The 23,180-nt window shown below is 35.7% G+C and overlaps 1 protein-coding gene across 3 annotated transcripts in view; it reads left to right on the top strand.

Annotated features, from left to right (window-relative positions):
- The window catches only part of SLC26A7 (solute carrier family 26 member 7), a 103,367-nt gene that overhangs the window by 59,526 nt on the left and 20,661 nt on the right, over positions 1 to 23,180 (top strand). For all 3 annotated transcript variants that reach the window (XM_068933061.1, XM_009676031.2, XM_068933062.1), the window contains exons 6-11: positions 6,426 to 6,578; positions 7,943 to 8,025; positions 9,667 to 9,814; positions 11,682 to 11,795; positions 15,196 to 15,273; positions 16,687 to 16,782. In XM_068933061.1, coding sequence (XP_068789162.1) covers positions 6,426 to 6,578; positions 7,943 to 8,025; positions 9,667 to 9,814; positions 11,682 to 11,795; positions 15,196 to 15,273; positions 16,687 to 16,782 — 672 coding nt within the window. The remainder of the gene's footprint in view (positions 1 to 6,425; positions 6,579 to 7,942; positions 8,026 to 9,666; positions 9,815 to 11,681; positions 11,796 to 15,195; positions 15,274 to 16,686; positions 16,783 to 23,180) is intronic.

Here is a 23,180-nt window from a genome sequence, read left to right as displayed (position 1 = left end):
CTGTTTAAATGATATTTTCCTCATTATAAAATTATATTTACTTGCTAAGGTGATATTTACATTCAACTGATAGCAATTAGTGAGTTCGTTACCAGATGAAGTGAGGCCTCATCTAGTTCGTCCTGAAGTAGGACACCTTATTTAAACATACAGACCATATTTTCTTGCGTTACTCCACTCTCTTATTTTTCCCCATTATTTTCAGAAATTTGTTAATATGAACTCTGTGATAAGAAGATGTTGCCTTATAGACTGTTCTTTATAATATTTTATATATTGTATAACACCTTATGTAGAGATTCCATTGGTAACTTTTTTACAGGACTAATATATTAAAAAGAATAAGGGGCATGCGATAAACGTAAGTAGTATGTGTTGTGAGTGCATAACGAAAAGTGTTATAGCCATTTTTATAAGTAGTTAGTTCAGCTTGGAGACTATTAGAAATGATTCATCATATATTAAAATATCTGTTAAGCCTTTAAAAACCTGTTCATAAAAACATCTTGATATAAAACGTGACCAACCTTTTTTCATGTTATTTCCTCGGAGACTATACATAAAGGGATATTATCATCTTGTAGAGATGACTAGTGTTGAGTATGGCAGCCAAGACACAATCAAAACATACATTATTAGCAATTATAAAGAACATCAGTGATATAAGGAAATATTTCCATGTTAGTATGCTGGTGATATCATCAATGAGGTCATACAAATCCTTTGAAGAAAATATATTCCCATATCCCTTGTATTTTTTACAGTATCTGAAACAAGTTTTTTGCCCTTTGCTTCACTTTTGAAACCAAGCCCTTTTGAACAGCTTCCAAAGACAAATTTTCTTGACTTTTTTAAGATTCTGAATTGCTCCGTAGACTTGTGTAAAAACAAATAAAAAATCTAGAAACCTTGTACAACTTAAAAGAATACTAAATACAGTATCTCCATATTTAGAGGTGATAATTGTACCATATAAGTATTTTTTAAAGTTTTCTCATGTCTGTTCAGACTTACAGATTGCTTTAATAAGATCCAGTACATCTATCAGAAGGATCAGAAAATGATTTTGACAATTATTGTTTCTGTAGTGATATTTTTATGTAAAAACTATAATAACTAGATTAGGTTATTGTTCACATGCAACTAGAGAGTGAAAGGCAGATTTGACATAATCTCTTTCAACATGTTCTTTACTGCAAATTCATGAAATCCAAAAAGAGTGGTATTTTTGCTTATATGTTTTCATATTTCTCAACTCCAAACCACCTCCCACTCACAAAGCCTATTTTGCCTCAGGCAGCCTCTTGGTCTGCAAAGCAAGATGTTAATAAAATGTGATAAGAAAGTTGAAAGTAAAGCAAGCTAGTGAAGCATAGTCTTTTAAAACAAGTGAGATCACAATTAAATATGTAAAAGTGAGCTTTATATGCGGAGAACAAGTCTACCACAGTGGCACAGAGCCTACAGAATTTTTCTGTTTAGACATAGTTTTTGTAATTTATTAAATTTAATTTTTCTTATATGCAGTTTGCAACACTGCAATTGAGCTGCATGTTGAAGCTTCAGTTGAGATTTTACAAAGAGGAATGTCAAGGCAGGCAGAACGATATGTATCAAAGCTGAAGAAGAGAAATGGTTAGGGAAGAAAAATACGAAGTCTAACTTTTACAGGGAATAGCTTAGAGAAAAGCTGCTGTCATGATTCACTTAGTATCCAAAGAAAGAAAAAAATGTTTGCCATTTATCCATGTTTCAACATATTTATCCTTCCACAAGTTCTGAAAAAATCCAGCACTAAAAAATGAACCCCTGCAATTTAATAAACCTACTTTGCAGAAGAAGGGGTCTTTTGTGGTTGTGTCGCAAGTTTGTTGCAAAATCCTTGTGGTTGTGTTGTAAATCAGCTAAAAAAATCTTCATGTTCCCACTATCATCCCTTCTTTTTTCAGTCTGTTCCCTATACAGTTCATAGTAGTTATCTTTTTTTTTCCCCCCACAGTGGGTTGTGTTTTCTGGATAATCTTCAATCAGAAAGAAACACTTTTCAAAATGTAATAAGGTCATCTACTCTGAAGTTGTATTTGTTGCATTTAATTTAATTTGTTGCTTTTATTTCTTCTTCTGTTTGCTTCAACATCTATAGTCATTTTTGGAACTAATCTTTCAGGTTTTCATGTATACTTTTTAAAAAGGAACTCAGAGGATTTCATTAATGTGTCAGGATAGACATTCTTTTTAGAATATAAACCAGTACAGTGTGCATTGTTACCCTGTGAACATATGCAGAGATATAGCGGAACTCAAGGCCAGTGTTTTCCCATGGGAATAGTAAAACTTCAGTGGCATTCAGCATCTGTATATGTATGTATCCAAAGTTAGAAAACTGTTTTTTCCACGTATTTGCGAATTTACATCAAGATCACTGAAATGTTCGCTGATTCCTCAAATATTGTCATGTCATTCCCATTAAAAATCTTTACACTAGCAATAAACTATAGCTATAAAATGGTATTAAAATATAAGAAGCAAGAGACAACCAGCTCAACTTCTTAATGTATCTACTTCTTTTATTGTAACTTTTAGTTTTGTTAATTATGTAATGACATGAAAAACTACTTTGTACACTGCAATATCAACCTAAACTCTGCTGTAGAATTTGTAAATTATTTCAATATGTGCATCATCAAAACATGAACTTGAATATTTAAAATATAGAATTCATAATGACATTTGTGAAGAAAACATTCATGAACATTCATTTAAGAAATACCCATTCAAACATTCTGGATCAGTGCTATTGCAAGCCTGAGTCTGAGGTGCTTATATTCTGTATTTACATTTTCACCTGTGATGAATACAGTAACTGAATGGATAATATGACATGTGAACTGTATAATATACAGATAGTTATAGTATTTGTTAACTGCACATTTAGCTTTGCCTGCACCTAATATTATGAGGTGGATGTTTTTAGGTTTTCAGATGACAGCTACCTGGAAGTAGAGTAGTCCACGGAAGCTATTTAGTCTGATGCTGCAAATGATTTAATCTTTATATATTATTGCCAGGTTTGTTTCAGTGCACACCAAACACTGATATTTCCAATATCTTCTCTAGAAATGTGGTGCTTTGAGGATAGGGCTGTTAGTGCTACTGAACTCATATGAGCTATGTAATGTTGGTAAACCTGTTCTTTTTCACTTATTGTCTGATGTAGAGTACATATTATAGAGTATGATTTGAATGGAAACACCAAAGAAAACAGTAGGTTATTTTTTATAAAAGTGGTTGTTACAAAGTCTGACAGAGCTACCACAAAAGTCTAGAAGATGTGGCTATATTTTTTTAAAAATTAAATGGAAGGAACAGTTGCTTCTTTTTATTCAATTTGTAAAGAAAGAATTTCTAAAACTTATGCATGTTTCTTGGTAATCCTTGATTAACATTATATTGGTTCACCCAAACATAAGTCTTAGTTTGTCTATCAAAAATTAAATTCAACTCTATGAATGTGAATAGCATATGCTGACACTATTCATTTCAAAAAAGCCGATAGCTCTTTGATTTCTATGATTAGGAATTAATTCATTTTTTCCCTTTTCTTACCACTTGATCTTAGATCTAATTTAGCCATTGGTGATTTTGTGGATGGTCTGCAGTATTGTTTTCCAGATTGCCTTCTTTTATTCTAATTAATCACAGCTTCTGCTTGGCACTGAGCTAAGCCCTATGCTCCCTTGAAAATACATTCTTGGGAAATTATGCGTATAAAAGTAGTCCCAAGCTACTCAGGATATAATCCACACTGTCTGATTACAGTGGGCTAATATGTGGTTAAAAACTGTGGTTTGATTACTATTCTTCAGATTTATAACATATATAGATCATATTATTTACAAAGATCAGACAATAATTTCTGAGTTGATTTTAAGATATGTTTCCAGGTTCCAGGAAGCATTTGTGCTGTGTTATACTGTATGTCCTTAATCTAAAGTTTAAAGATTGTATTTCAAAGGTTTCCCTTTTTCTCTCCCTTTTTATGAGGAAAATTATATCTCTTGTTTATTCTGTAACCATTTTTGTATAATTTTATTTTTTTTCCTAATAGAATATGAAAATATTAGAAAAGGTAAGGGAGGAAAATTATTATTAACTTTGTTATTTACTCATTCTTCAAAATGAGCGTAGTCTCTTTAAGGAATAACAGAACTGGAACAGTGGGAAAAATCTTTTATCATCATATTGACCTTCCTTCTGCCAGTATGGGGTTGTTTCCTAAGATAATTTTTCTAGTACTTTCTCCTGTCTAGTATAAATATCTATATTTAAGCTCCAAACTGTCAAATCTTGTTACTGTTACAAATTTATCTGAAAATAGATTCTATAGATAAGAAAATTATTAATCTCTGTTTTGATAAAACTAGAAGCATCACTAAAATACATGAAAAGTGACTATAGATTTTGCTACAGAAAACACAGACCTCAGTTGCTTGTTTTTATTATTCTTAATGTTGTGGTTGAAAAAGAAGCTATTTGTGATGCAGCCTAAATCTACAGCCAAGATTTTAATGTCCTTCCTCTATACAGTTTACGTTTCAGCCTACACAATAGTTCTGAAAACCTTAATGCGGAATTCAAGGGACTGAGCTTACCTTGTTCTTTCCCTGCAGCTTTAGTAAACATATGTATTATGTCCAAGTTCATGTCTCTTTGTTCCTTAAGGCAGTCATTGCTATTACTCATGAGATGTGAAAGTACCGTGTGACAGACATGTAAGTTTTTCTCTATTTTTCTGGATAGAAGTTGCCTTCAACTTTCTTCAGCTCTGCTAAATATTCCAGTGAACTTGCAAAATTTTTCAAATTTTTTCATTGTTTTCTATTTCTCTGTTATCATACTGATTTATATCTTGTTTTCCAGATCCTCAGATTCAGAAAAGAACTAAAATTACAGTTTTCCCTGTACAGTAGTGATATAGTTCCAAGCCAGCAGAAGATCAGTGATTTCTGAACTAAGAAGTGATGGTGAACTCTGTTGATAATTAGATGAACCATACTGGAGTGAAGGAAAAATCATTCTTCTAAGCCTACTTATACTCTTAGAATATTTTATTCATCATCATAGATCCCTTTTATTCATCATCACAGGTCTTTCTATTCCTATTCCATATTTCTGTTCTTATTGCACAGGTTCCTTATATTCAGCCCCCTTCTTCAGCTTGGGTCCAACCTTACTGTACTGCCCGCTGTTTTAGGTCCTGTTGCACAGTGCCTTAACCTTTGTAATGCTAAGGGCCTCCCATCTGCAACTCCCCTTTTTCTCCTCTCCTTTCTCTTCTCTATCTCTCTCCACCCTGCAGTCTGCCTTTCACTTGCAGTTCTGTAGTCTTTCTCCCACATCCCGGAGCCTGCTGTGGCACTGCTTTTAACCTTGTGGCCCCAAGTGCTTTACCCTCACAGCCGTGTGCCCACAGATTCCCACACATGGTTAGGAAGGGTTTCCTCTGGGAAGGAGTCCCACTGATGTGTGAATCATCCTTTTTCCTTCTACCCTCTTTTTACCACTCACTTTGTAGCTTTAAACTTACAAACTTATGCCAAGGAAAGAAACAGAGCTTAGCAGATAACATTAGTCATTTAAGTAGTCATTTAAATAGCCGATAACATACACATACAAAGCTTCACAGCTAATTAGTGTATGCAACATGTGGACCTGATCAAAGCACGCTCCTCTGAGCACTATTAGCGTAATGAGCAGGAGCAACCAACCAGCAGATTGAGCTGGTCCTGTTGAAACCATACAGTTACTGTGGAAAAGTGTTTGGGTGTACTCCATGCTGTGCTGGCCTCAAGAGGATGATCGTTCCGGGAGACACCTGTCACTTCTCTTCCCAAACAGCTACTGTGGGATTTTCTCTTTCCTCTCTTTCTCTCAATGCCTCCCCCCCTTTTTTTTAATTTTTCCCCCAAAGTAGCTTTTACTGTTGGAATCAATGTATGTCATGAGCTACAGACACTGAAAATAATTCTTTGTACATGTAAGCCTTTCTCAACATCTTTTGTGTGAGATTTGTTCATCTCACTGAATTTAATGAAACTGAGTAAGAAAAGAATAAATACTGGATTTACTACAATTTTCCTGCTCGCTTCTACTAATAGAAATTTATAGTATTCTTCATATTCCAATATTCACTACATTTAGAGAGTGTTTCAGAAGTCCACAGATTTTTAGCTAGCATAAATTGATGATTGTCTTGCCTGCAAAATGTTGTATGAATGCCAGTAGTCAGCTCCTGAGTATTGACTTAGCTATAAAGGATAATTCCAGATGTCTGATATGGTTTAGAATGTGCCGTAACATGGGAGCCGGAGTGATGTGTCTTGTGGTTTGTGATTGTTATTTGTTTTTCATTTCAATCACTGTAGATTTATGCCTACGTATTTGAGAATATCAGATCAGTTCAAGTAGAGGCTTTACTTCTGTCCCTGCTGAGCATTGTGGTGCTTGTTCTTGTTAAAGAATTGAATGAGAAATTTAAAAGAAACGTTAAAGTTGTTCTTCCCATCGATCTGGTTTTGGTAAGTATAACATCAAATATCAGACTTTTTGTTTCACAGAGCTTTCAGTGGTTCAACTAATCTGCTGAAGTTTACTGTGTTGTCTATAGTTACCCACAGCCACACCTGCAATTTATTAAATGAATAGCTAATTTTCATGGCTGTATGTTAAATACAAGAACAGAAAACACACTAGCTAAATAATTAAGAAAGAAATGACATGCGTTCCCAGTTTGTAAAAATATTTTTCATGTGTTTACTATTTCTTACATAATTACAAGAACATGAAGCCTAAAATGTTACAGTTTAAGAAATTTGAAACAGAAAATGAAAAATAACTGGCATATATAAACTCCAGAAAAGTCTTATGCTGGATAGTTGTGATTTATATGTTGCTTGTTATTTATCAGCAACAAAGTTAAGTACCTAAGCTATTGTTTTCTGTAATTTTACTTACACTTTTCCTTTCACATAGCACAAGCTAAACTGAAGTTAGCTACAGCACTAAATCCCTACTGTTAAGGATTAAGATCTGGTCAAATTACCAGCACCAGGACAGAACTCTTCTCTTTTTCTGACGACCTCTAACAGAAAATAAACAAGTTTGAAGGGCAGGTGCTTTCCAGAGTAGATTATCACAATTGCTCTTTTGTTGAAGGAATGATTAACAAAATGAATATTTTTTTTCTTGGACAAAATGCTGGAAAAGGAGGCAGTGTGGTTCTGGTCCCTGCTCTAAGATCTGTTTTTCTGTTGCCTATTAAACTGGATAAAATGTACAAGCAAACCTAGGATCATAGCCTGGAACCTGTGACTGTTCTTCTGGAATTTATGTATTCATCTCATAAAAAGTATGCAAAGTGAGTTTGAACCTCCTCAGGGTCAAACTTTCCACTATCTCAGCAAGATTTCTACCCACTGGAACATAAATATGAGAGGCAGGCACATTTCCTCCTGCTCTAATCTAGATTAGGTGTGCTCAGAGAACATCAGCTGAGCCAGGAGCATCTGAATTACGAACTCCTTTACGTTGTTTGCATGAATATAAAATGGCAGTAACCTGGGGTGTGTGCTAGGCGGAGGCATTTTAAATGCCAATTGGCAAGTTTCCTGCATCTTTTCAGAAACCTTTATAGATTAGTTTCATAAAGATAGAGCATCTAAATTCCACTATAGTCCTTCTTCATCCTTCCTTTCTAAATTAATTTGTACATCCAGATCTTAGTTTCTTTTGCCTCACATCTATATGTATGTAATTTGCCCTGTCTTACCAGATTGATGTAAGTGTAAATGCATAAATACTTTTTGGTATTGCAGTAAGAAGGATCATGTGAGAACCTAAAAGTGATAGAAACTGAACATCTTTTCTGTATTGAATCACATAGATAATTGCTACCTCCATTGCCTGCTACTATGCTGATATGGAATACGTCTATGGGCTAGAAGTTGTGGGACACATTCCTGAAGGGTAATGTGTTTTTTATTAGCTTGTGGATTTTAAATGTGTATACATCTGAGAACAGACACGAAGAGGTCAAAAGAGTTTTCTGAAATAAGAAACAGCAAAAATCTATGATGTTCATTGCAGTCCTCCTCAAATAGTGTCTTGCAGTTCAGCCTCACATTAAAAAGGTTTGTCTATATGGATATCATTACAAAAATGCAGACTTTCTTGTACATTTTCATGGCAAATTTATTACTTTATGGGATAAAAATTGGGTGCTAAATGCTTGATGAAGCTGATGGATGTATAATAGCAAGGCTGAACATTCTCTACTGTTTCTGTAGGCTGCCTTGGGTCATTGTAGCGGAAAGGACTTACAAGCAGATAAGGCTTGTAGATTGCTACACTTCAGTCTTCTTCACTCATTTATGCAATAATTTTAGCAAATGTGTTTTCTTAGCAAAAATGAATGAATTAAATGTTTTTAATCTAGAAGAGAAACCTGATTGGAGGTATGTTGTTCATCTTCATATATGTAAAATATTATAAAGAGGATGGCAATCTAATTTTCTCCATGACCTTGAAGAGAAGGACAAAAAAGTTTCAATATAATTAGCTGGAAATAAAAATTAGATTAAATATTAGAGGAGAATATTCAAAGCCTAAGGTTAGTAAGGCAGACAGGATAGTGCAGCTGTTGTGTAATCTCCCTGTTGGAAATTGTAGGGTTTTCCTAAATTTCACAAAATATGCTCTAGGCAGTTCAAGACAGAAAGACTGCATGTGTGGAAGCCTGCATCAATAGAAATTAAATATGGGAAGTTACTGAGAAAGAAAACAATTGGAGCTATTTAGGGCAAATTGCATGCCAGGTAACCTGAAGTTAAAACAAAGTTATGTATTTTTGATATATATTATATATTGTTAAATTGTATTGGCACGGCTTTAATCAGAAGCTAATTTTCTGTCTAACTTGACATGCTAATATTCTGTAGCGCTGACAAATACAAGTACAGGTACGGATCCTTCCTGGATGTTTTCAGGCACTTACTTGGAATATCTAATTGCCCTGTCAGTGGAGAGTGTTAGAAACTTTAGGAGCACAATTCTGCTCTTAGGTGGTGTGAGCTCTGGAGACATTGAAGCCTTTTCATGGAGTACAGAGAAGGTCTCGGGTGATTTAGTTCTTAATGGAGGCATTTCAGTAAGGTCTCCAAAACTAGATGAGATAAATGTGAGCTACTGCCCATAACCTACAAAAGTACTGAATTGCTTAAATTTAATCTTTAAAAAGCCAATTATAAAAAAGAAAAAAATGCCAGTAGAATCTCTTTTATTTCCCATTACACAATTAGGGAATGATTGCTGATTATATTTCTCAGTAGTAGAGTTAATTTACAGTGATGCTTTAGTAATTTTTCAAATCGTAATTTATAAATGGGAGACTCCACCTGAGATCGTTTCATCTTCCTGTAGAAGTTCTCCCCTGCAGTTCTCAATAAACTGTGATCTTATTAATCTAAAATATTGAGAAAAATTGCTTTGTAAAGTATTTAAAAAATTAGCTATGTGTGCAAAGGTTATTTCTCTTGTATTTTTGTGAATTACAGGTACATTGAGGCTGTGTACAAGGCTTTGCAAAAAGGACTGTCTTTATTTTTACAGGATACCGTCACCAAGGGCACCACCCATGAACGTCCTGCCTCAAGTAGTCACAGAAGCTTTTGGAGTAGCTCTGGTTGGTTATGTAGCATCACTAGCTCTAGCCCAAGGCTCTGCTAAGAAGTTCAAGTACTGTGTGGATGACAACCAGGTAAGGCTCTTTCTCTTTCCTGTCATTATGCCTTGAAATTGCTTCATCATTTTGAATATGTATTATAGATTAATGCCCAGTAGGAAAGGGAAAGTTCCATACGTCATCATGAAGCCTTCCAGCAATTACCGTAAAACTCAAATCTTGCCGAAATCTGCTCTGCAGAACTTCCTCATTGGTTGAACCCATGCCTGGAGAAGAAGCAAATCCTTAGGGATAATCTCATAAAGCTCCATTCTGTGTAGCTAGCAACCAATTCGGGTGTTTTTCTCGTGTTCTAAGATGAGACACTGCTTCTCTTCTGGTAGCTGAGCTCTTAAACCCAGCTAAGATTTTAAATCAGCCACTGATTAAAGAAACAGAGCAGTTCTAAAAATAAGTTAGGTGCTTATAGCCAGGACATCTCTGATGTTATAAAATGAGGCTTGTGCAAAGTAGAAGTCTCCTTTGAAGTAAAGGTTTATTTGTATAAAAGAAGCTGGATGGGTTCAGACAGCACTGTCAAATTTGCAGCCATATGGACTTCCTATACGGAGAGTTCCCCTTTGTAATAGGTAAACTTAAATAAAAGTGGGATGTTTACTTATGACCACCTTCCTGCTGGTCGGAGAGGATGGGTAATTTCAAGCCAAGTGGAAATCTGTGGAGATAATAATACAAGCACTATGGCAAGAAACATTCAATTCTAGATAGGATTCTAGCTAGTAATCATGCTGTGTGATTAAAATGCTGTCTCCACCTTTCTGTTAAAGGGTTTGGGATAGATGACATAAGATTGAATGGAGAACAGCTGGCTCTGCAGCTGGAGGCCTATTTGAACACCCTGTCAAGAGAGCTCAATTCTGCATGATCAGTACAAGACTTTTGCAAGTCTTGTTATCAGGGGAAAATACGTTGAAAATGTTCTTGTCTGGTCAGGTCTCTAAAAAAATTTTCAGAAGGAATATGTTGTGCCGTTAATTTTTATTGAGGCTGTGGGACCATGTGGTATAGGGAGCGGAGGGAAAATGCTTTATTTGAATGTAATAGAAGCCTGGCTTTCTGACAATAGGCTGTAGTGCTTCAGGGCACTTAACGGAGCACGTACACCTGTATTTCTTCCCGCACCCTTAGGAAATATGTCACTCAGCCTAATTACTGAGGTGGTGGAATCTATGAGTACGTCTTCATAAAATAATGGAACAAAGGGCAAAAATCAGCACGATAGGACTGATTGGAACCAGGGCAGTCAGTGATGCAAGCAGAGTGCTGCATCGTGCCATGAGGAGTACAGTGGCACTGGGCTGATATAGCAGTGCTGCATTCAGGGGCGAGACATACACCTCTGCTCTGTGGCAAGCAGATGTGCAAGGCAAAAAAAAGGATATTTGTAACGAAAGATAGCATATAGTGTAGTGTTGCCACCATACTTCACTTTCACTGAAGCATACCCTAAAAGAAGAAAATCAGTGACTGGCATTTTCTCAGTAGAGTGGCAAGCCAGAAATGATCTGGACCCACTCCAGATCCCACTACTGCAAACCCTGGCCTGTTAAAATGCAGATGTGGATTAAGATGTAAATGTTTTGGCTGAAGCTCATCTTCAAAAATTAGCAGTGCCATTTATTCTGTGAAGATAATGTATGTCCTTCAGCTTTTGATGAATCTGGTTCAGCAGCTGTATTATTCAAGTTAAGCCTGAGTCAAGAGAAGATACAATACATTGAAAGACCGTTTATCCTGTATATATGTAACATTTTCCCCCCCGAAGCATGACCATTCTTTATCATTACTGATATTTATGCGGGGAACTACTTTGCCAGCAAGACGCATTGAAATGATAGAAAAATAGGAAAAAACCTATATATTCTTTTTAACAACTTTGCAGGAGCTTTTGGCTCATGGTCTCAGCAACGTGATTCCTTCATTTTTCTTTTGCATACCAAGTGCTGCAGCGATGGGACGTACGGCGCTTTTATATAGTACGGGCGCCAGAACACAGGTAATGTGTTAGACTGAGGTAAGTAGGACGATTAAGGCTGTGATGCTTCTTACTGGAACTTGTACTGATTTATCTGTTACATTCTTCTATCCTCCCTTTTCCTGTATCCTGGAAAATAACTTTTCACTGTTACTTTGAACAATCTGCATGGATTTGCATCTAATCAGCAAATGTTTTACTGGAAAAGTAAATGGTTCTACTTGTTCATTTGTAACTATCTAATTCAACATAAACTTTAGAGTTTGGGGCAGTGAGAAAGTTAGGTGTTTTGTTTTGTCCTTTCGCAGACTCCAGGAAACTGCACATAAGCCCTTTCAGTTTTATGCAGAATTGTCAGCACTGTAACAAAAGTGCCCTCTAATGGCGTTTAATGGATTTAATGGTACAGGCTAAACTGAAGTTTTTTCAAAAAGCAAATTTCATTTAGCGATTGTATTTGAGTTTCAGAATGAAGTGAAAATAACCTTAAGAGCTGCTCCTAAAAGAACCAAGTAACCTGCCAACTTGTACCTTGTGGCATGGTTCATATGCCCTGTCCATCAGTAGATTTGCCCTGTGCCCAAGGAGATGACATTCAGCTTTTTCAGGATAGATATTAGCTATTTCGTACTGTTGGAAACCAAAACTAAAAGTTCTTATTGCAGCAACTCAGAAAAGAGGAGCAGCAACTGAGCAAAATGACCGTTGTGGCAGTGCAAGTTTGGTAGCTTTCTGAACCGTGACCGTGAAAGGAGAGGAAAGAAACTGTGCGGCCGCGACCTTGGCGTATGACTGGCACCCTCTGTGCCCCGCCAACCAGGACACCTGCAGGCAGCTCCAGGCACCACCTATCCCACCTCTCCCGCCTTCTCCAAAAACTCGGTGTCTAAGACACCTTATAAATATTATGCCCTTTAGAGCTGAATCACTATTATTCTTTTATGACTGTTGTTCTTGCCTTGTGTAAGGGTTATATTACTAGCAAAAGGGTTGTAAGGTATGACTGACGAGGCTAAGCAGAGTCTGCAAGTGCTGATTATTTTTTGACCGCGGTGTGGAATTGTTTCTCATGGAGATGCCACAAGACTGAAAAAGGATACGATGCTTTATTTCAAAGCTCTACATATTAATTATTTGCTAATTTACCTACACAATACTCTGAACTAGATCAGTAGTAATGAATAGTTTATCTTATCGAATAACCATCTTTTAAAAGCATCTATTTTCAAATAATTTAGCTACCACTTTTTTGTCTATTTCAAGTCTGAGTTGGATCCAATGTCATACGCTGTTGCCCTCATCCTTTTCAATTACCTGTGCATTTCCTTTCTGTCCAAATTTCAGTTGTACTACACGTGCTACTTCTAAGGAAACTTTAGGGTAACCTGAAGGCATAGGCACGTAACCCAAGGCACACGGAGTTGAGGGGAAATGTACAGTGATGTAAATCATGGGTGCTTGTGACCTTAATTCTGAAAATTGCTCAGCTTATTTTCTGTGCTGGATAAAAAGTGATCAAAAATCTAGCACTCGGTCACAAACAAGGAGTGTCTTTGGCACAGGAGAATCGATGCAGTTATGTCTCTGCTTTTTTATCCTAAGGTATAACATAGGTAAATTAGAACATTTTTCTGTCTTCCTTTTTTAGTGGTATAATGTGCAGCTGCTGAGCTCTGAGTTACCTTAAGGCTACTAGCAGCGGTCTTTGACGTTAAGTAACTATATTCAGTTTTCTGGCACCTTCCAACTTCTGTGACAAACAACACTGTACCGCAGGAAAGACTCTGCCCAGTATTTCCAAGCACTTTGTTGCGGGAACATAAGCAAAGGCCATAATAGAAGGTGATATTGTGAATGGAAGAAGAAGCCACCATGATTTGATGTCAGGGTAGGAAGAACACAGTAAAAATAACAAATATCCACTAGGTTCTATCCAGTGGTTTTCTACTATAATGGAGTCTGCATGTACAAATTAGAGTGTGCTTGTGCATTAACACCATGAGAATAATTTGTTATGCAATACACCTAAAATTCTCTCTCCTGTTTTCTTCCCCTTCTTTTTGGAAAGCAACACATCAGCTCAACTTTCTTCTTTTGGGTCTATTTGGGCAGAATGAGTAGATGAGAAGAATATCAGTAATAAACGTTGGTCTTCTTTTGCCTGTGATCTTACGTAAGGGTTGCTTTGAGTAGACAGAAGAAGTCAGTTTAATTTGAAATGTGTCATGAGGAAAATGTGAAGAGCCTTGCAAAAGCTCTGAAGAGCCCCTTTTTCTCCAAAGACTATACTTGGATTCAGTGATGTCATTTACTCTTCACTGCTCTCTTTCCCTAGGAGAAAACAGAAGTGGTGGACTCTCATGGGCTGAAAAGTGTCCTTGAGGCAGAATCAACACTTTTTTTTTTTGCTTTAGGGGGAGGTGGGGAGAAGGAAAAGTTTCTTATGACTCTACCACCAGATTTTGTGTCTCTTCTGTAAACAGTCCTTGATGGTATTTTTTAAGTAAACCATGGCTTTTTCTAGTATTTTAACAAATTGTCTGTTTTTGTTTTTAACAACTTGTCTGTTAAAATGAAACCTAATTATTTTAGTAAAGAAACATTTTATCAATACAAAAATAAAGTGAGCATCTGTCTACTTATCATCAAAGACCTTCTGTGAATCTGGGCTGTATCTTAATGAGGCCTGAAGTACTCTGCTTTATGATCAGTAGGAGTTGAGTAGGAGACTACTATTTTACAGTAATTTTCCATCAGATCAATATAATTTAATACTGTGAAGAAAAATTTGACCACGCTTATCTTGATTCACATTGCCTGCATTAAGTGTCATTTTTAATATAAAATTATAATTTGCTACTGCATTTTCTATAGTAAAATACATAGATGCTAACATGAGAATCAGTGATGGTTACTGACTTAACACAATAGTTTCCTTTTAGTGTTGATCCCAGTAAAAGTACAAAGCTTCTCTTGTGCAAAGATAACGGCATAGTTCTCCATACAGAATTTTTGTTCAACGCTATGACAAAGTTTTGCCATCGGGTACCTTACTGTGAATACATTACAGAATACCAGTGAGTGCTGTGAATATTGTGAAATGAGTTATTGCACAAAAACACACAATATTTAATAGCTGATTGTATAAGTCATGCTGTGGTTTGTGTCTGTATAATGACATCAAGGTCAAACACAAATACAGATATCCATTTCAATATTTTCACTGGAGTTGGCTGAAGGTAATCACCAGAGATTAAAACTGAAATTATATGCACCTGCAATCTGTAGATACTCTAAGAACCAGGATCTCCAACATCTTGTTCTTGACTTTGTCTACAATATTTGATCAGTAGCTCTTTTGACAGATTTTAATTTTTCAGTTAGACTGAATGATGTGCTTTTCTTGTTTGTTTATTTTTAGGTGGCTTGCCTTATCTCTTGTGCATTAATTCTTGTAGTGATCTATGCAATTGGACCAATGCTATATTGGCTGCCTATGGTACAGTACTTGTCTTCATTTTTAAATGTTACATCAAACATTTTCTAAAGACTTAATTTCTTTCAGGAGAAAATGGTTCTCCATCTGAAGCAGCTCTCTTTCATTTCAATGGCAGTGAGAAAAGTAATGGTAGAGCATGTTTCAAAATCATAAAATATATAGGTTACCACATAATTATATATAAATTTTATATATATGTAAAAATATATATGCATAGATATATAAATATTTTTATATGTGGTTACGTGTATAGTGTTCCACCTAAGTATATACTTATGCCAAAAGGATACGAGAAATGTTTGTGCAAAATGTATCCATATTAATACAGATGAAAACTGACAACGTTTGACAGAAATTAATGAAGATACTCAAGTTTAATTCAGTTATGAATATAATGTAGGATTTTGCTTTTCAAATACATTTGACATATGATTGTAGACAGTGATCTAAGCTTAATTTCCTGAAAAATTATGAAGTATTCTTATGCCTCTCTCATGGAATAAACCCTTTATATTAAGACTGGGTAAAACAAGCTGATGTGGTACCATATAAGCTATATTTAACTCTTGGTATTACAAATTAATGGTTAATTTTAACCAAAGATTTGTCAAAGATGCAAAATACAACTACAAAATTATCCGGAACTTCACCATGTTTGCATATGAAATTTTAGCTCAAAAGTATTTTAAATTTACTTTGTGCTACTGTTTAAATAATGTCATATGAGGACAGAACACTTTTTTTTTTTTTTTTTTTTTTTACTATACTGCTTTCCTCCCTCCATTTGTGTGTGGATTATATTTAAGTTTCAAATGTTTTCTTACAGGCATATTCTTTTTTACTTTTTTAAAAACTCTTTTCATATGTTGCTTTCTTGATATTTTAATTATTTCCCAGTATGTTTTTTCTGCCTTTCCTACCTATGCATTGTGAGTGCATCCTTCTGTACTCTATCTTCTCATGGATCCAGATGATTTTTTTTGTCCCTCTCCTCCCCCTTTCCTATTTGGAAAGCTATAAATTATCTGAAGTCTACCTTAAACTTCATGAATTCTTTGCTCTAGAAGCCTTTTGTAAGGGACAATGAAAGGGAATTAAAATTCTTGACTACAGAAATCCAGAGCTGCTGTGCTTTGGAGTCCCCAGGACTATGCTAGAATGTTGTTGATCTGATGGCGTGTAGAGAGAGCCAGGACGTCCTGAAGTTTCTGTCCTTTGCTCATGATTCTTCAAGAAGGAAAAATTAGATTTGATACTTCTGTGTTTGTGTCACAAGGACACCAGTAGCTGACCCATACTTGAAGCACTAACTCCGGTTTTCTATAACTAAATTATATTGACTACTGAGTTGGAGAAAGAACCTCTGTTTTCCCTACTAATCCTGTAATGAACTTTTTAAAAATTTCTTCACAGTGTGTTTTAGCAAGCATTATTGTTGTGGGCTTGAAGGGGATGCTGATGCAGTTCCGTGACTTAAAAAAATATTGGAATGTGGATAAAATAGACTGGGTAAGTGAAACTTAACCTTAGGAGGTTTTCCTGAGAAGCTTTAACAAAGCTTGCTACTTACTAAGCAAACTTTAATAGTTCTGTGCTCCAAGAAGAGATAAGCACAAGCCACGACTGTTAACTTTTTGTGTATGTACTATCAGCTTATTTTATGTCTCAAAATAATAGTACCTGAAATGCTAATTATCTTTATATAAAGTAGAGGAATGGAGCTCTGACAAATGATTAAGGATGAAGCCTAACTTTAATATTAAAGTTGCATGTACAGACAGATCAAGTTAATCTGAACAGATGTGTATCTAATTCTGTATGTCTATACAGCCCTATTCTAGCTGGTTAATGCACTTTGGCTGTTATAGGATTATCAGAGGTCCTGATATCTTTGTTCTTTTTGTGTATGGAGTGCTTGTACTCAACAACCAGATCTGGAAATGATACAGGCCCTAAGGTGCTGTAGGTAAATTGCCTGAACTCTTTCGGTTTTTGCAAGCAAAAGAGATATTCATAATGAAATATTCCACGGTATGAGAGGTGAAATAGGGCGGAAAGAGAGCAAGTAGGAGGAAAGAGATATAATATGAAAATATGGTTTAGTGCAAAGTCTGAACAGTGCAACAAACACTTGCACAGAATTCCTAGAAAATATTAAAGAGACATTTGGAGTGGACACACTCCACAATATGGTCGTTTCTTACTGCCGGTTAGATTCAGTTTGATTGCATCGTGTTTAGGAACACTCCTAGTTTTCTCTTCTGAGAGGGCTTTTGAATATATTGGCCAAATAGTGGAACCAGAGCTCCAGTCACTTTCTAGCTTACGTATAGTGGTACTGACATCCTTTAAAAATTTGGGAACTTCTGTTTATGCACATTTCAGTTAACACATGTTCAGGAAGGTAGCTTGGCTATATCTTTCTGTTCTGTGGTGAGAGATAGCAGTTTTCAGATTCTGTCAAATTCTTCAGTGATTCAGTATTCTACAGCTGTAATGGTAAGTCTAGACTGAATAAAATATTTTATAGAGTACTATGTTTCAATATTGAAGGCACAGTTGAGTAAACACAATAAAGTTTAGCTATGCCAGATTTTTCACATTCTGTGACAGAAGAGTAGAGTTATTTTTTGGTGGCATCCGGAAGAAAGGCTCTATCTTTTCTGAAATATTATGTTCCTCCAGCAGCAAAATTCAGGAGCTGATTTGTGCCATTTGCATTATATTTGGTCTTCTGCTTGACACAGGTTGCCAGTGACCTAAACAGTGAATGGTATGGAAAAATAATAAGAGTGGACTGAAGACAGTTGATAGTTATGGGAGGGAGAGCTATAGCTTCTCTAGCAGTGCACTGAGATAATAGCTACCTAAATTTTCTAACAGCATATTCTGGAAGCTCACTAGATTTGATGAGTCCTCAAAGACAGACTAGCCTGATTTTTTGCTTTTGTGGTTTTGGCAGTAAAGGATGGGTGAATAGTTAGTTATTACACCTCTGACATCTGTCGTTATTTTGAAGAGAAGTTATATAGAGGAAGACTTGGCTAGGTTTATCTTTTTGACTGAACATATCTGAAGCAATCATTTATCTTTAGGTAGTTGTACCATCAGTCCTTAGCCTGACAGGGTAAATCATCTTGCTCCAAGTAGCATAATCTAAAATAAGTCTATAAACTGAAATGTTGATCTTACATGGCTACATAGCAATGACGGAGCCCCATGAAGCCTAGTGATTGAGTAACTGCACTGGTGTTGATTTTGGATTGAAAAGATTCACCCCAGCAATGGACAGAATGTTGAAAATAAATCAGTTCCATCACCTAGGTTGTCCAAAATGTTTTGAAGACAGGAATTCTAATAAGTCATTTGGAAATAATTAGCAGCTGTCCTTTCTGGAACTAATTCTTTGCGGGGTGTGCATCATGTAACACAGAAGTCAGGTTTGCGATGCTCATATGTCTGGCAAATGGTAGTGCATGGAAACAGAATATTATAGTTTAAACCAAATTCTTACCTTGTTCCTTACCACTTCTTTAAGATTCTTATTGAACACAAACAGCATGAGTAATATTTATTAGTCAATTAGTGTTTATAAAACCTACTTCTTTTTAAATGTAAAAGGTGCAGCTCAAATCTCTCTATTTGAAACATGGTTTGCTTTTTCTTGCAAATGTAATGTTTAGGAGCAGCTGAATTTAAAGCAGCAGCTCGGCTGACAGAGCTAGGTTGCTAATACCAAATGTTATCAGCTAAATATTATTATATATGTTTATTTTGGTTTTCTTTCACCTTATTTTTTATAAATTCTCAGGAACATCCTGTTTTACATGCCACATCTCAAATCACATTTGATTCCTTTTTTGCAAGAGGAAAAGAGTTATTCCAAAGAGTCCTTACCTGTCATTCACAGCATTCATATGAACTTAAAGGTCTCTTCCTTCACTTAAGGTTTTCTGTCAGTCCCTATACCATCTAGAATGGCTTTAACGATTTGCAAAATCCTTGCTTAGTTCCATTCAAATATAAATATAAATAATATAAAATGTAGATAGAATACATAAACATGAAAACATAAATTAAATCATAAAATAAATGACAAAATTAATTACACACATATATAAATATAAAAATAATATAAAATACTTGCTCAGCCATTCAAACTAGGCAAAGACTAGTACCTGATGATGGACTGCTAAATAAAGTATTCTTTTTGCTGTTAACAGCTGGATTTGAAAATGACCAAAGAGAAGGGAAAAGCATTTTAGAAGGTGATATTGTACGTGAAAAATGACAATAAAATAAGCATTATTCTCATTAGTTTTAAATAATTATGTGATTTAGATATTCAACAGAGAAATACTTCTATATTTGAAGACAAAAAAATGTTAGAAATTGTACAAATGACTTTGCCAGGAAGTGATCAGACCTGAGACAGCTGAGTTGCATAGCCGAGTTGTAAATCAGAAAGAATGGTAATAATTTGTGTTAAAAATAGATGTTCCCTGTATGATGTCCTGATGTGAGGGGTAGCTATGGATGTATGAATTTAAAAGTGTGTAAATATATGTTAATATATAAAGGATGTAATGAATGACATTGTCAGCAATGAAAATGTATTTGAAAAGGAGGAGCTTACTTTTGACAAGGATCCTCCGAGATTTAGCCAATATGAAGTTCTGAAACGCTGAGCCACAACCCTGTGGTGAGGGAATGAAGAAAATGGTACAGGTAGTTGCCTGTGTAATTTTTCTTCATCATTCTTTCTGTTCTTATCACACTGATCAATGCAATATCAGAACACACAGAGGGACAGGAGAAAAAATGTGTTTTGAGTATTGAGAAAGGTATTATATGAGCTCCCGTTTCCAAGCATGGGGCTGAGTGTCAGGCTAGGCATGCGCTCTCTATCGCCGTTTAAAACAGTCCAAATATGAAAATCTAAGCTGTGCTGAAAATATTTGGAATAGGAGGCCCTGGGATGTTCTTCTACAGAAAATTTGAACTTAGTGGTGCAATTTCATGTTTTTTTAGAACATCAAATTTTAGCATCATATGCTCAAGAGGAATCATTTTCTAGTCTTTCAGGTTTGTTCAGGTATTCATGACCAGGGGCCCTGATTCATGACCGAGCTCTGAGGGATTTGACACACAAGTCACCACAGAGAAACAAGTCAGCTTTTCTATGATAATAGTTTTACGTGAATGCTTCTAATCTCAGGGATTTTCTATCCCTCCTTTGTTAGTGGATACACTGCCTTGAATTACTTTTGCTACAGCTGTTTAAGGGGGGAGAAGCGGTTTACAAATGCTTAATCCTTTGAGACTGTGATTGCCATATAAATTCTCTTTAAAGAATAACACTAACGTCAGTTCACCTGTGTCCTGGGCAGTCTGTGCAAACAAGTAACCTCTCACCCCTTGTGTATGGAATGCTTGTAAAAAATTATGTTAAAGAACTACTCTATAACTCTACTATTATGCAGTCTCTATTGTATGACTGTAGTGATGATTTTCCACTTTAGCACTTAGATCGTGAGTTTCAGTGCAGGTTACCTTGAGGATGTATGCATGCATCCATCCGTTGTCTGCAGAAGCAGAGCAGAGCACCTGCAGAGCAGGTGTGTGCTCCACAGCCTCCTGTGGGTCACAGCATCCGTCTAGACTCCAGCATCTCCTCTGCTAAGGCACGCTCTGAATGAACAGGGCTTTGATAGCATTCTTCTGGCTACGTACTGGTGACTACAGCATGGGCTTCTGTACCTGAGCAAGTCATCACAGCCTCACTTAATAGACAGCAGAGAGCTGGTCAGTATAGTCAGTAGAACTTAGGGTATGATTCATCTCTTACTAAAGTAGATACATGCATAATCAGGTACAGTGAAAGGAACAGCATCCTAAACTCCCCTGGATCTGATAACCAAATCTCCATTGACTGTGGTAGGAATGTAGACAGCTCACTCATCTGTAGACATCTGTGCTGTAGATAGCTAATATGAGGTAAAATGAGTCTTACACATGCAGTCAATAGCTGATCATCAACTCAGCTTGCAGTGGAAAGCGAGGTTTATAATCTGGTTTGAAAGTAGTATAGAAACAGAGTTTTGGAGACAGCTACAATATGTGCACAGTCACAATACCTCCATGCTTCAAATGCTTCTAATCCCTTCTGGTATATGCAAGGTTCAACTCCTACTTGCTACTTTTCTCTCTTTAGATTTTTTTTTAATTAATTCAGTACGAGCTTACTTTGAAGCTGGATTTTGTTTTAATTTTGGGGAATAACATGTACCTATAATACATTATTGCAAAGACTTGAAGAATGCAGTGGTTAAATTCTATCTATCTGCCTTGGCATATGTAATATCCATCTTGAAGTAAGTTGCCAAAGAAGCCTTTGATGTTTTTATGACTTCTTTATTGAACCTTATGACAACCCATGAATTAAAAAAAATGTCTAACAAATCAACGTAACTTCTTTCTACAAGTTGACGCTACCCCGTCCAATAAGGTATTGACTCAAAGCCAATAATAATCACAGAAGGGGTGACTGACAGATGAGAATATGATTATTTTGGCTCATCCTCTACAACAATAGCTGTCTCTGGTTACAATAAAAATGCAAGATACTAGGCTGCTAAAGGGACACTCAGCTAGCTTTCTCAGTACTCGGTGATATTTAAAAATTTTTTTGGCTTTGATTCTTCCTATATAGACTTCGTATTGGTTTTTCCATCCCTTTTTTTTTTTTTTTCCTTCTGAGACTGAGAAGAATTTTACAGGTCTTGCAGCCATGATTTAGTTAGATGTGCTATTAAGAACAAGCTGATAACGAGGCTCACATTTGCAGTAGAAGCAGCTAGCTTGGTCTTAGGCTTTGTCAAGGGTTCCGCCTTCACAGAATGGGCTAAATGGTCCAGTCTGAATTTCAGTACTTCTGTTAGCATTTTTATGTGCAGTAAGCAATGTTACAAATATATACTGAATTTATAAATCTTAGGTTTAATTTTTTACTGATTAATCACAACTGATGAATCACAACTCAGTGTTTGTTGTTCGCACAGCTATTCTTTGTAAATACACCCAATAATTTGTATAAGATCTTATTTTACTTTTTATCTTATTTTTAATACATAACTGGAAATTGAACATTGTTTTAAAGAATCAACCACCTCTTTAATTAGCTAATGCCATTGAAAAGACTGCAAAATCTTTTGCTCAATTTAGAATTTTAAGGAGGAGGAAGAATGATTTCTCAGTAGAGGTAGATAACATTCCATCCTCTAGAAAGCACAAATTAATACTGTATGGCTTACCTTTTATAATTTATAAAATAACAGTTCTGAAACCTACTTGAGCAAAATTCCTGTGGTTAAGCTGAAAGTATCCTCTTGTCTCTGGCTTTGCTGAAGTACCTGAAAGGATCAGAAAGGATAATTTTAACACTGATTGCGCCATTGTAATGTGATCCCTTCCTCTGAAAACACTAACAAGAAGCACTGTAATTGTTGAAATGGGCACCTGGGGAGAACAGTATATTCATAAAAGTTAAGATACTTTCCATTCTTCTTTTACACTTCATATATAAAGATTAGGTGGCAGTCTTTGCTTAAGGCTCCCTCAAGGAAAGAAATATTTTCTGAATATTCCTGATAGTAGGCTGGCATAGGAAAGCAAGTCATTCATACCTTTCTCATTTTAATTTTAAAATCTGGATATGTCTATGCCATACCTGGCATTGTAGTATGGAAATACTAGTGATTATTTCTCTTTAGAAAATAATTGAGGGAAAAATTCTGAAATGTCAAAATCTTTTGACTTTTTAATGAATTAAATTCTTTTTTTAAAGTAATCTTTGTTTGAAATATACTTCTTTGTATATTTTAAATTGCAGTTAAAATGAATCAAAA

Source organism: Struthio camelus, chromosome 2 (assembly GCF_040807025.1).
Source record: "Struthio camelus isolate bStrCam1 chromosome 2, bStrCam1.hap1, whole genome shotgun sequence".
NCBI lineage: Eukaryota > Metazoa > Chordata > Aves > Struthioniformes > Struthionidae > Struthio > Struthio camelus.
The sequence above is the reverse complement of the archived record's forward strand: the minus strand, read 5'-3'. Positions and strand labels throughout refer to the sequence as shown.